This window comes from Podarcis cretensis (genome assembly GCF_951804945.1).
Source record: "Podarcis cretensis genome assembly, chromosome: 7".
Lineage (NCBI taxonomy): Eukaryota > Metazoa > Chordata > Lepidosauria > Squamata > Lacertidae > Podarcis > Podarcis cretensis.
Window position 1 is genome coordinate 30,486,017 of NC_137176.1, and position 12,095 is coordinate 30,498,111.

A 12,095-nucleotide genomic window follows, 5' to 3' on the forward strand; every position below is an offset into this window, starting at 1 on the left:
TTGTCAGTGGCCTTGTGGGAGAGGAACTAGAAGTGAAGGAGGCTTCTGGTGGGGAACCTGTGAGCCTCCAGAAGCTGCAGGACTACATATCCCATCCCACCCGCCCCTGACCATTAACCATACTAGATGGGACTAATGGGAACTGGAGTCTGACCACACCTGAAGCTGCCACAGGTTTTCCATCCCTGGGTGAAACTTTCTCAACCAGTCTGCGACAAAGATTAAAGCTGCTCCCCTTTCTTCCCAGTCAGGTGGTAGAAGCATGACTTGGGAGAGATGTGCGAGGCTCATGAAGAGGACTGGACTAGTTTTGCAGGTCAGAGCTTCCCCATCCCTGCCCTATTGCTATGGAGGCAAAACAGGGTCATTGGAAAAGAAGGTAATGGCCCCTACAAATTTTGAGGGTTCCTTGTGTATGCTGAAGTAGAGAACTTTGCAAATCAAAACAATACTTTAAAAAACCCAGCTTCACAAGAACTTGTAACTTACAGGATACACACACAGAGAGAGAGAGTGCACTGAGGTGGCAGGAGGGTAAGAAACTGGATTATACAGTTAAATGCTAGTTGTGACCTTCCCAAGCATTTTGTGGGTCTTTTTATGTAATTAAAGGTAGGAGGGCACAGTGAGTGTGGAGCAGCAGTTTAAGCCTTCTCTCCACCATAGTTCGTATAATATGTAACATGCAGAACATCCAGTGCTATTTTTCTAGAAAAAGAGGTGACTGAGGTCACTACAAACCTCTCCTCTTAGAATGGCAATGCGCCCATCTGAGAGGCGATGGAGCTGAGTTCTGGTGAGTTTCAGCTGAAAAAGGCCCTGATTACATCACATAATAATATAAATGTGAAGCTAGGATGACAGTGGAGGAGGAATAATACCACAGTGATAAACCAGAGAGAACTTGCAGCCATTTAATTAGAGCCATACAGAGAGGTAGATAGTGTAGTAACTGGTGGAAACGACTAATTGCCTCTTTCAAGGTTTGGTCTTAGGGCAGTGGGCTCTATTGCTGCTATTGGAGCCCCTAGCAAATTGCCCCAACATCACCCATTGGTAGTTTCAAAACAAAATATTTATCATCATCCAAATGTAACCCTTTTCAAAATAATAATAAAAACCCCACAAATGCCTTTTCTCCTTCCTTGTCTAATATTCATACATTGCTCTGCAATAAAAATACCTTTGCCAATGCACAGTCTTTCCTCCAGCAAGCCCAATGCATTCCAAAAGAAAAGAAATGCATTGATGATTCACTTGGATTGTAGATGCATTTCCTGAAATAAGAAATCTTGGAAGCAGCCCCAAACACCATAAAAAAATATGGCACATCATTAAGCAACAGACTTGGCAAGTTCAAACATGCTTATCACACAGAAAACTGATTAAGGTTAGAGGTACTCTTGTTTCATGCAGTAGTGTTGCCCGTTTTTGAAATAATTTTTAAAAAATCATGGAACAAAGGCTATCAGTGGCTAATAGCAATGTTGGCCATGCACTACTTCTGAATGCCTCTGATTTGCTGTGACTCACAAGTGGGGAGAATGCTTTAGCCCTCGGCTTCGCACAAGCATCTGTGAGAAATGGGATGCTGGGCTAAATGGTCCTTTGCTCTGATCCAGCAGGACTTTCCTGATGTTCTTAAGTACAGTTCCATTTTTAGTAACGTTTTAGCCGATTTGCCATTAATAGAAAAAACCCTCCCATTGCAATATACCAGAACTGGGGGAACCTTCCCCCCCCCCATCCTCCCAACACCTCCCATGGTTGTTGAAACCACTGGCTGGGGCTGCTGGGAGCTGGAGTCCAGTAACACCTGAAGAGCCACAGGTGAACCACACCTGTTATAAAGGCCTTGGATTTAATACACTCTGGTCTCGAATGCACATAGAAAACGGGGCAGATGCTACCTCCATCTCATTCCTTCTTTACAAAGAAATTGCTTGTAGAATGAGCAAAAGGAAGTACGCCACACAAACCAGGCATAGTTAGTTTATGGATCTGGGATAGCTCCGGTGGCTCTTAATCTCAGGGTTGTGGGTTCGAGCCCCGCGTTGGACACAAGATTCCTGCATTGCCGGGGGTTGGACTAGATGACCCTCACGTTCCCTCCCAACTCTACAATTCTGTGATTCTACGAGTTCATGACCACAAACTGCAGTGGTGGTAGCTGGTGTAGTTGGTTGCTAAAAGGCGATTAGACAAATCCACAGGGATTAGACCCCACCCCCACCCCCACCCCTCGCCATGCTAGCTAAAAATGGAACTATTGCAGTCTGTACTCAGAGGCCGTGTCGCTCGGATTGCTACATGCTGGAGCCAAGACAAGATAGCTCCCTCTCTGTATCCTTCTTGTGAGTTTCCAAGGGTAGCTGCTTGGCGACTGATGAAAACAGGGCGCCAGACTGGATGGAGCTTTTGTCCGATCTGGGAAGATTATTTTTTTTTATCCATGAAAAGTTCTTATTTCACTATCCAACTGTATACTCCCAGGCACGCATGCAATGAGTAGACCTGGAGCCTTGAAATGAGCTAAAAATGCAGGGAACCTGTGGCTTGCCAGAGGTTGCATGAGCCCAACTCCCATAATCTCTGACCACTGGTCATGATAGCAGTAGGACTGGCCACAGGTCCCTCCTCCCGTTTCAAGGCTGCCGTGCAAGCTGCGAATATTAGCGCGGGTGGCACTGTGGGTTAAACCACAGAGCCTAGGACTTGCTGATCAGAAGGTCAGCGGTTCAAATCACTGCGACAGGGTGAGCTCCTGTTGCTCGGTCCTTGCTCCTCCCAACCTAGCAGTTCAAAAGCACGTCAAAGTGCAAGTAGATAAATAGGTACTGCTCTGGCGGGAAGGTAAACGGCATTTCCGTGCACTGCTCTGGTTCGCCAGAAGCAGCTTTGTCATGCTGGCCACATGACCCGGAAGCAATACTCCGGCTCCCTCGGCCAATAAAGCAAGATGAGCGCCGCAACCCCAGAGTCAGCCACGACTGGACCTAATGGTCAGGGGTCCCTTTAATGAACGCAGGGGGTAGGGGTGGGCCTTCCAGGTGTTGCTGGTCCCCCAGCCAGCATGGCCAGTGGTCATGGGTGATGGGAGTCCAGAAATATCTCGAGGGACCCCGCAGTGAAACCCCTCCCGCCGCTGAATAAATGCTAACTCAGGCACAGAATTGAAGGTAGTAAACCATCGCTGTCTTTTGCATATATTGGGGGGCAATTTCCCGTGGCCGCCTCCCGCCTTTTAAAACCTGACCCGAAAGCAATCCCACTGCCGTTTCTAATCACGGGCAGCGGGCCAAAGCCCCCCAGGCGCAGCAGAGGCCGCGGCGGTGCGCCCCCTGGCGGCCGCGCGCTGGAGGCGCCCTTGGCCCGCGGGATTTCGGTCTTTCCGAAAGGTCTCCTCCGGGTATTTATTTTCCTGTGCAACCCTGCCCCTGCCTTGCCAGACGGCGTCTGCCTCAGAAGCTCGCAGCGATTTCCTCCGGAGCCTGCCCTTATCTCGCTCTGCACGTTGCCTCTCGGTGACTAATGACACAATAACATTGTCTCGGGATAAAATAAAGTAGGAGCGCTGTTTACTCCGCTCTGTAGGGGAGCGGTATAAAAGGAGCCGCCCAGAGCCAGCGCGGGCAGAAGCGCGCAGGGAGCCTCGCTGCAACACGGAGTCACAGCCTCACTGCTGCCTAGCGGATTGCGGAGTCCTTTCGTCTTCCTTGGAGAGCAAGCACAGTCGCTCGGCTACTACCTGCAACCTGCTGCGGGAGCAAACGGGGTTTAAAGGGGGAGTTCCATTCGCTTGCCTTGGGTTTACCAGAAGAGTCGTCGGAATGGATTACACGCGACTGATCCTTCCCTTGCTCTTTGTGATCAGCCACACAGGTAAGCTGAGGAATCCGCTGCGCTTTCTTTCTTTTTTCACCCCCCGGGGGGGGGGGGAGATAATGCATACTACTCCTACCCCCTCCACTCCCGTTTTTCCAAGTTCCCACTGCAAGCGTGTCTAGGTCAAGAGTGTACTTTTGCTGGTAGACTGCGTCCAGCCGAGGGAGAGTGATAAGGCTCTGAGGTCACTGGCCTGAAACTCTCTCCAATCTTTTACCTGAGCGCTGGCTTCTTCGCTTCGCTTGCTGCCAAGGTGTTAAGGAGCGCCTCCGCTGCGATCCACAAGGCCGTTAACCCGGAGTGGCTGGTTTTAACCAGATTCCTCCGAGAGTTAACGCGATCTTATGGTGGATAAATGTTTGGTGGCATCGCACACAGAGTAAACGAGTATTCTGCCGCTACTGGTTTTGTGGTTGCGAAAGTTCGATTATTTAAAGGGTTTTTTCTTTTATATGCCCCGTCTCATCCCTTCGAGCGGATTTTCTCGACCTCGTTTAATCTCTACGAATAATTCTGCATTGACATGTTGAGCCCGGGGAGGTAACCTGGATGGGATTTCGGACTAAGGGCATCCTGGTTTTACCGCACTCCTTTGCAGAGCTAAGCGCTCCTAAAAACCCATTCCTTTGGACAGACTTTGGCACGGTAAAGACACCCACAAACTCCACATGCGGAGCAGCTGGGGGGCACCCGCCGCTGGTGAGAATTACAAGCGGCCTGCCCCTGCCCATGCCTACTCGGAAGTAAACCCTAATAATAATAAAAAGGTACAACTAGCCCGTCCATTGCCTAGAAATCGCAAATTGCCTTACCTGATCTGATTCTGGCTCCGTTTTAGCCTCCGTAGCATACCTATACCTACCCTGCACAAACATTCGAAAGATGCTCAGGATCGCATTTTCCCTCTTAGTGAGCATCTTCAGAATAAGCGCAGGGACTCTCGATTCGCCTATTTAATGGAACTTGTTGCGATTGTACGAATTCAAGGAGTCGAGCTACCCTCCCTAGACTGGGGAATAAGCCCCCACTGAATACAAGGGTTGCTTCCCAGTAGGCTAGGTTACAATTTTTCCAGAGGTACCAACTTGAATAAAATATGGGGGGGGGGGGGCAGGTAAGCCTTGTCCCGCAGGATCCTCCACAAGAAGCCACACGCACAGTTGAATGGCAGTGCCCATCAACTGGGGCGGGCGCTAGCGACCCCCTCAAATACTTTATTGGGGAGGTGGTGAAGGGCCCTCGGCCCCTAGGAGTTGGTTCCTATGTCACGCAGCATCAGGAGGTGGGGGAAAGCGAGGTGGAGTGGAGTGGAGGGGGAATGAACTGGGTCTAAGGCCCCCCTCGGAGGGCATCCCCGAGGCAGCCACCGCTCCGGCCCTGCGGTTCCTCCAACAATGTGTGAAATGGATTTAAGACTCATCAGCTGCTTGCATGGCGCCATAAAACAGAAGCGCTCCGGTTTAAAAGCCCTTGCGCTCCGTCCCCCTTAGATTTCGCCTTCCTCTGCTGGCTCGGATCAAGAACGTCAGCCAAAAAAGCTGCGTCTTTATTGTCAGCCACGTGGAGAAAGTTTCCCGGTAACGACGATCGCCGCGTGTCCCTGATAAACCTTGCGCTGCCCTGCAGGCATGGCAGCTGCTCCGGTCTCCTTTCCGAATAGCGCGCCTTCCCTCCCGGCCAAGCTCCGATAGGAGCGCCTGCCTGTCTCGTGGCTTCTTTCCCCTTTGCACAAGCGCCGCTCAAGCGCTGCTCTTTCTCTCTCCTGCAGATGCTGCAGACACGGAGCTCGGCGCCTCCGAGAGCGCCCAAAGGCAGCCTTCGAGCGCCCCCTGGCCGCTGCGCAGGTCCAAGCGGTGCTCCTGCTCTTCCCTGATGGATAAGGAGTGTGTCTATTTCTGCCACCTGGACATCATCTGGATCAACACTCCCGAGTGAGTACTGCCCCCTCCTTGGAACTAAGCCATTAATGCAGTTTTTTTATTATTATAATCGCGGCGAGGTTGCTGTTGTGGCATAATTAGCCTGCTAATTCCTCCTTTAAAGTAACTTCCTCAGCTCGTCTGTCTGGTGCTCTCTCTGGGCCATAATCACAGCACCAGGCTGGTACCAAGCAGAAGGCTAAGTGTATCTCAGACTTTGCATAGCGCCAGCTGGAAAAAAATCATTTTTTTTTTTTAAAAAAGCAATTAAGCACCAAAGCATTTCATGTTGCTGCAATAAAAGTACAAATCAAGGCATTGCTTTCTGAAAGTATCGCTTCACTAATAGTACCTTTAGTGGATTCAGATGTAACTCTCACAAAGTCCAAAAGGGCTTACTCTCAAGTAGGTGTGTAGGATTGCAGCCCTAATGGTTGCGACTGCGATCCCTGAAACCAGTGGGATTTAAGTAGCTTTATAGGTGCATCCTAGGATATTCTAGGACGCTTCTTAATGACAGAAGAAGAAGACTTGAAGTAACATGAAGAATGCTGAGGGTTGCATTTTACTTCCAAGAGAGTAGTGGCTCATTATATGAAACAAGGTTTGCTTATGAATAAACATGCTTACTAACTCCAGCTTTTCATGCTATTCTGGTCCTAAACAAATTTTAAATTCTTCTGAAAAGAATTTGTACTAGGCTGCTTAATGGCTAAAAAGTTAAAGCCAGTTATATTGTTCTGTTTCGGGATTGTGTGTGCATTGGGGTAGGGTAAAAGAGTTGATTCGCCCAGAAACAAAATAATTTGCAGCGTTAGACTGAAATTTGTTACTGGATTGTAGCCAAGAAGGGAGGGGGAGGAATATCTTGAGCACATTCCGCTAAGACAGAATCTAGTCAAAAATTCTTTCTGTGGCTCCTTGCTGGCTCAGCATAATGTGTGGAAGGACCATGGTTAATCACCATTAGAGATTAGCAAAGAAAGGCCAGGAATGCTGTTGTCCAAAGAATTGTGTTGTATAATTAAAAGCACCATTGATAAGTGCACTGAAATGTATCTTTAAAAACCACCATCTGGCACTAACATCACCAATAGCATTTTAATTAGTTGCCTTAATAGTGTAATAATTGGAAGGAGGGCTTCATTGCTAAATAGACATGAATGGTGCAACTTATTTGTATTTTGAATTGGGAGAGAGCTCATTGCATGCTGATAATGCATAATGAATCTTGAATTTTAACACATCTCACACAGCACACTGAATTCTGAATTTTAACAAGTTTCGCACAGTGTGCAGAAGCAAACTTGGGTTTTGTCTTCAAGTAGGGACAACTCCTTGACAAGTGTACATATTTGATGCCAGCGTTTGCAAACATCAATTTGTCTTGGTCACACACTATTGTGCTCCTGAAAATGAAATTTGTAAAGCCTAAATATGGGTTCCCTCAAGTTTCAGTTGTGGCAGCTAACATTTGCTAAAATGCAAACTGGTGTTGCTTTTTCCACCAGCCTATGCAAATGTGTGATAGAAGTCATTAGCAAACGTGAGTTTCAACCTTTGGTGTGGCCAGAGTCCTTTTAAATCAACGCTCCTAACTTTTATTTCTGTGAGTGAAATTAAACAGTTCTCTCCCTCTTCTCTCTCTCCCCCCCCTCCAACGATAGGCGAATTGTGCCATATGGGCTTGGGAGTCCTTCCCGATCAAGGCGGTCACTGGGAGATTTACCTCTTGGAAGACATGGAAGATGCCAGTGTGCTAACCTAAAAGACAAGAAGTGCACAAGCTTCTGCGAGACTGGAAAAGAACACTGGTACGTTTTGGTTTGTTCTGTCCTCTTTCACCTGTGCTATAATGAATTGAGTGCTAAGTTCCAGTTTATTAGATACAGTCGTACATTGTTTTGTGACTTGGGATCCTTTCTGGAGCTTCAGCCGCTAGCCAAAAAGGACGCAGGGTAAAGTGCCGCGTCTGCGCATGCGCGCGAAGCACGATTTAGCACTTCTGCGCATGCACGAGCGGCAAACCCAGAAGTAACCCGTTCCAGTACTTCCGGGTTTGCTGCGGACGTTCGCCAGAATGGACGCTAGACGAAGCGGACATTCACGGAAGTATTACTGTACTAGGATAAAGATACTATACATGAGTAAACCTGTGTGTGTGTAAAAGGCCACATTTTTTTAAAAAAAGCTTAAGTGTAGCTCAAGAATCAGAGTGGTATATAGAGTGTTGGACTCAAACTGTAAGATTCAAATCTCCATTCAGCCATGGAAACTCATTAGTGATGTTTGGTCTCTTAGTCCAGCATAAGGACTAAGCATTAGGTTATTGTCTAGTTAAAATTGGAGTGTTGACAAGTATGGAGAAAAGCTAGGGTAAACGAAGAAATGTAATTGTTCATGATATGTAAATCATGCAAATATCCTCATAGCTGTACATCTTTCTCTCTTTCCTTTTAAAAATATAAACAGGACTCAGTCCACCAGAGAGAAAGACTGGAGAAATCTTCATAAAGATAGAGGTTGCAAAGGGCTTGGATTGAAATGTGCGTTCAGGCAACTGGCTAACAGCAAGAAAATGAGAAGGTGAGTTTGTTATTTGATACCCTGTGGGGGAAAGGGTTGAGTGAAAGAGATGTCTGTGCAAGAGGGTATAAGCTGTGTTTAGTTCTTAAAAAATCTGGGAAAAGTGAAGCCTTTTGGTAGCTGGGGTAGAATCTTTGCACCACAACATTTCCCCAACTGTTACCTCCACAGTTTCTTCATTGTATGGAACAGACTGCTTCATGGAAACCAGGAAGTGTTAGGAACAGGACCTTGGATCGGATAGATTTGCATTCAGTTGAATTGCCTTTAGGCTGACTTGGCAGATGTATTTTGCTCATATGCAAGCATCTAATTAAGCACCAAATATGGTGCCTGAAATAAGTTTTCTCACAGACAAGACTGGCTGTGACCCTAAAGGGTGTTCCCCCCCTCTTTTAACTTTACCTGAAGCATATTGATCTCTTACTTTTGTGATTAATGTTGAGCATTATCTTGCAGAAAGTAATCCCATTTAATAAATTTATGTAAATATCCTGCTTCCAAAATGGGTTTGGCACTTCAAAGTGCTAAGTCTCTTCAGGGGAGAAATCATGCCTATGCAGTCCTCACAATAAATTAAATCCTGACTGTGGATGACTGCAAAAAGAGTTCCACGTATGGACACCAAAATATATTGCATATACACCATTTAATGTACATGGAGGCAGATTCTCATAATAAAAACTGAGGTGCAATGTGGGTTAGTTGTCATTCTTCCTTTTTGAAACTGCTGCTACTTTTAACAGCAGACTGACACAGGGATTTAGCAAGTGAGACTTCTACCATCCCTTTGCTCCCTGCCATACAACATGGTAGACCTTTAGGGTTATATTGAATCAACTTGAATTAGTATAGGACAGGTTTTTCCCAAATGGGTCGCCAGCTGCTTTTGGACTACATTTGCCACCATCCCTGACCACTAGTCTTGCTAGCTAAGGATGATGGGAGTTGTAGTCCAAAAACAGCTGGAGATCCAAGTTTGGGAAACCCTGGTATAGGAGTATGTGGATGTGTGTTTCGTTTAACATCTCAAAAGGTGGGAAGGAAAAGGTAGCAGAATTGCTATGTACAAGCATCTATACAATCTGGGTTACATGTGAATAGGAAGATCAGAATGTATGGTCTCTCGATTTATTTAATGGTTTCTTGTTTCTGCAGGTTGGATGCCATCGGTAATAGTATCAAAGCGTCTTTTAATATTGCCAAACTGAAGAGCAGGCTGCACAAACCAAAGCAGATGAAGCATAACCGAACATATCAAAAGCAAAATATTTGGGAAAGCCTGAAGACGACGTCTTAGTGGAAAGATCACCAACCCTAATCCTCGAGTCATCACGAATTACTGACAAAGCATTGCTGAAGCTCTGTTTTGACTTCTTAACATTCCACTCCAGGAAAAGATCAAGGAGTGTTGTTCTAAATATTAACTCTCTGAAAGTAGAGGAGGGCCCAAATAAATCTTCCCTTTGGACAGATGACAAAGCAGTTAAATACTGCCATCTTCTTGGAATTCCATTGAATGGGTTGGGTCAGAAAGCATCCCTTCAACTGGATTTCTTTTTCGGTGGGCTGTCAGATGAAGAAAGGGCAAATCTGGGCCCCATTTCTTAAGAGAAGGTAAAATTGAAGCAGTGATCTTATTTGGTTTGGCAGGCTTCTCTTAACATATAATGCAAGCTCTTTTGGGATCAAGAAGATCAGAAATGAAGAGGTCAAGATCTGAAAGAGAAGACTTGCATCGTTTTGACTTAAATTAAAATGGAAAATGACTGTGCTACTTTGATCAGGACACAATCCTACATAACAACTCTACCTCAAATGCTCTTATGTTGCACTCTTGCCAAAGTATTGTTATAACTTTTTTGTGTGACCTTCAAGCATCTGTTACAACCTCTTATTTTTTAATCATTCATAAATGCCAGTAGCTCGCCATTTTGTTCCTTCTGAACTTTCAAAGCTGCGGATAAAAATGGTCTTCTACACTCTGTGCTGACAAAGGAAAGAAACTAACAGGCCCCATCCTAAAGACGGCATTGATTCCTGGGAAGTAGTTCTCACTGCCTTTCTGCTTTTGCGGTGCAATCCTATGTCTTAACATGGAAGCAACTCCTATTGAGCTCAATGGGACTTGCTCCCTGGTAAGTGTGTACAAGATTGCAGCCTCAGATAAGCAAGCTTGGGGTTCATGTGCACGAGCTTGGCAGAAATGAAGTTTAGCTTAACGCAATAAACTGCATGAACACTCAATGCAAGAGGAGATCTGACAGCATTTAATGCAATGTGGAGATGCAGATAACTAATATCCTAATAAGAGGTAGATGCTGCATTGGCGAGATCTCTTGAAATGAAAGTCTGTATGGCAGCAGGTGGCTTAAAAATAAGATGAAAAAGCAGTGGATGTTCATAGCAGTGGGTTTATCTATAAGACAATTCGCTGAATAAGGTCTGGATTGTAATTTTGTATGATGTGGCATATTTTTGAATCTATATATTGTATTTATATTCATGAAACTGACATTATATTTACCATGTTGAATATTCATTGAAACAGGCCATATTGGTCTATGCATGTCTTATGTATTTCTGTATGAAATTAGGGAAAATGCCTTATGTCTGTTAAGGTAAACATATAAGAAATAAGAAATAAATATTTTTAACTACTGCATTGGACTTTCTTCATGGTGGTGATTTAGCTTCATTATAGACGCTACAAGATTCATTCCAGGAGTTGAGGGACACAGTATTTTGTATATTGTATATCCCACTTCTCTTAATAACAAAACCTTTGCTCTGTGTCAAGAATTAGGAGGCTTGGCAATGACCAGGGTGGGGGTGGATAGTGTGGGATGCTCTTACGCCTTTAATACCAGTTTGTGTAGAAAAACAGGCAAACTTTTCACAAAACAGAAGTGCTGAGTTATGTTCAGGTCACTTCTCTTTTTTCTAAACTAGGGCTGGAACCTTAGGTGTTGCTGGACTACAACTCCTATCAGTCCCAGCTAGCTTGGCCCAATGGTCAGGGATGATGGGAGTTGTAGTCTAACAACATCTGGAGAACTAAAAGTCTCCCATTCCTCTAAACCAATAGAAATTATCGGTTGATACTACCTTTTGTCTGTACTTAACATCAGTCTGTAATACAAATTATCAGCAGAATCAATGTTACTGGGTTCTCTTGCTCAGTCCTACTTTCCAGGCTACTGTATTTCCAACTATACCAGAGCAATAATGCAAAGATGTTATTGAACTCCCAATGTCCCTGTCTGTCGGAGAGTTGCAGCCCAGCCTTTGATTAACCTGTGCCTTCAATTACCGTTAATTACGGCGCAAGATTCAGTATTTTTAGTTCTAAAAATTAAAAGATCCCTTTTATTATTGTTACAAAAATATAATTTAAAAAGGTTTTTAGTTACAGTTCCTATAGCTATCTCTGGGTATAGGATTTAGTGACCTCTTTCGGGAGTAGGAAGCTCCTCCGTTGTCCCACTCTTCCTTTTCAGCAACCAACCTTACCTGTAAAACAACAAATAAACACAAACAAATGGGCTTCAAAAATATATATGTAAAGTTTAAGTATAGAAATAACCAGCATGTTTGCCCTATCTTGCTGTGGAATCCAAAACCCAGAACCACCCTGCAGAGATTATTAGAAGCTTTTGCTGTATTGTTTCTGGTCCTCAGTTAAAAACTTCTTTCTTTCAGTAG

The 12,095-nt window shown here is 45.2% G+C and overlaps 1 protein-coding gene across 1 annotated transcript; it reads left to right on the top strand.

Moving 5' to 3' along the window:
• The first annotated feature begins 261 nt into the window (after positions 1 to 261).
• On the top strand, positions 262 to 11,055 carry EDN1 (endothelin 1). Its single transcript, XM_079985087.1, has 6 exons — positions 262 to 316; positions 3,595 to 3,882; positions 5,654 to 5,816; positions 7,472 to 7,618; positions 8,277 to 8,390; positions 9,549 to 11,055. Exons 1-6 carry the CDS (start codon positions 277 to 279, stop codon positions 9,688 to 9,690), a joined length of 894 nt encoding a protein of 297 aa, XP_079841213.1. The 5' UTR covers positions 262 to 276; the 3' UTR covers positions 9,691 to 11,055.
• The last annotated feature ends 1,040 nt before the right edge of the window (positions 11,056 to 12,095 follow it).

Bases quoted from the DNA above. Each gene is read 5' to 3' on its own strand.
- EDN1 (XM_079985087.1), top strand. From the start codon at position 277: ATGTGCGAGGCTCATGAAGAGGACTGGACTAGTTTTGCAG. The intron at 3,883-5,653 runs GTAAGCTGAGGA...TCTCTCCTGCAG, and splicing joins CTTTGTGATCAGCCACACAG to ATGCTGCAGACACGGAGCTC. The intron at 8,391-9,548 runs GTGAGTTTGTTA...TTGTTTCTGCAG, and splicing joins AACAGCAAGAAAATGAGAAG to GTTGGATGCCATCGGTAATA.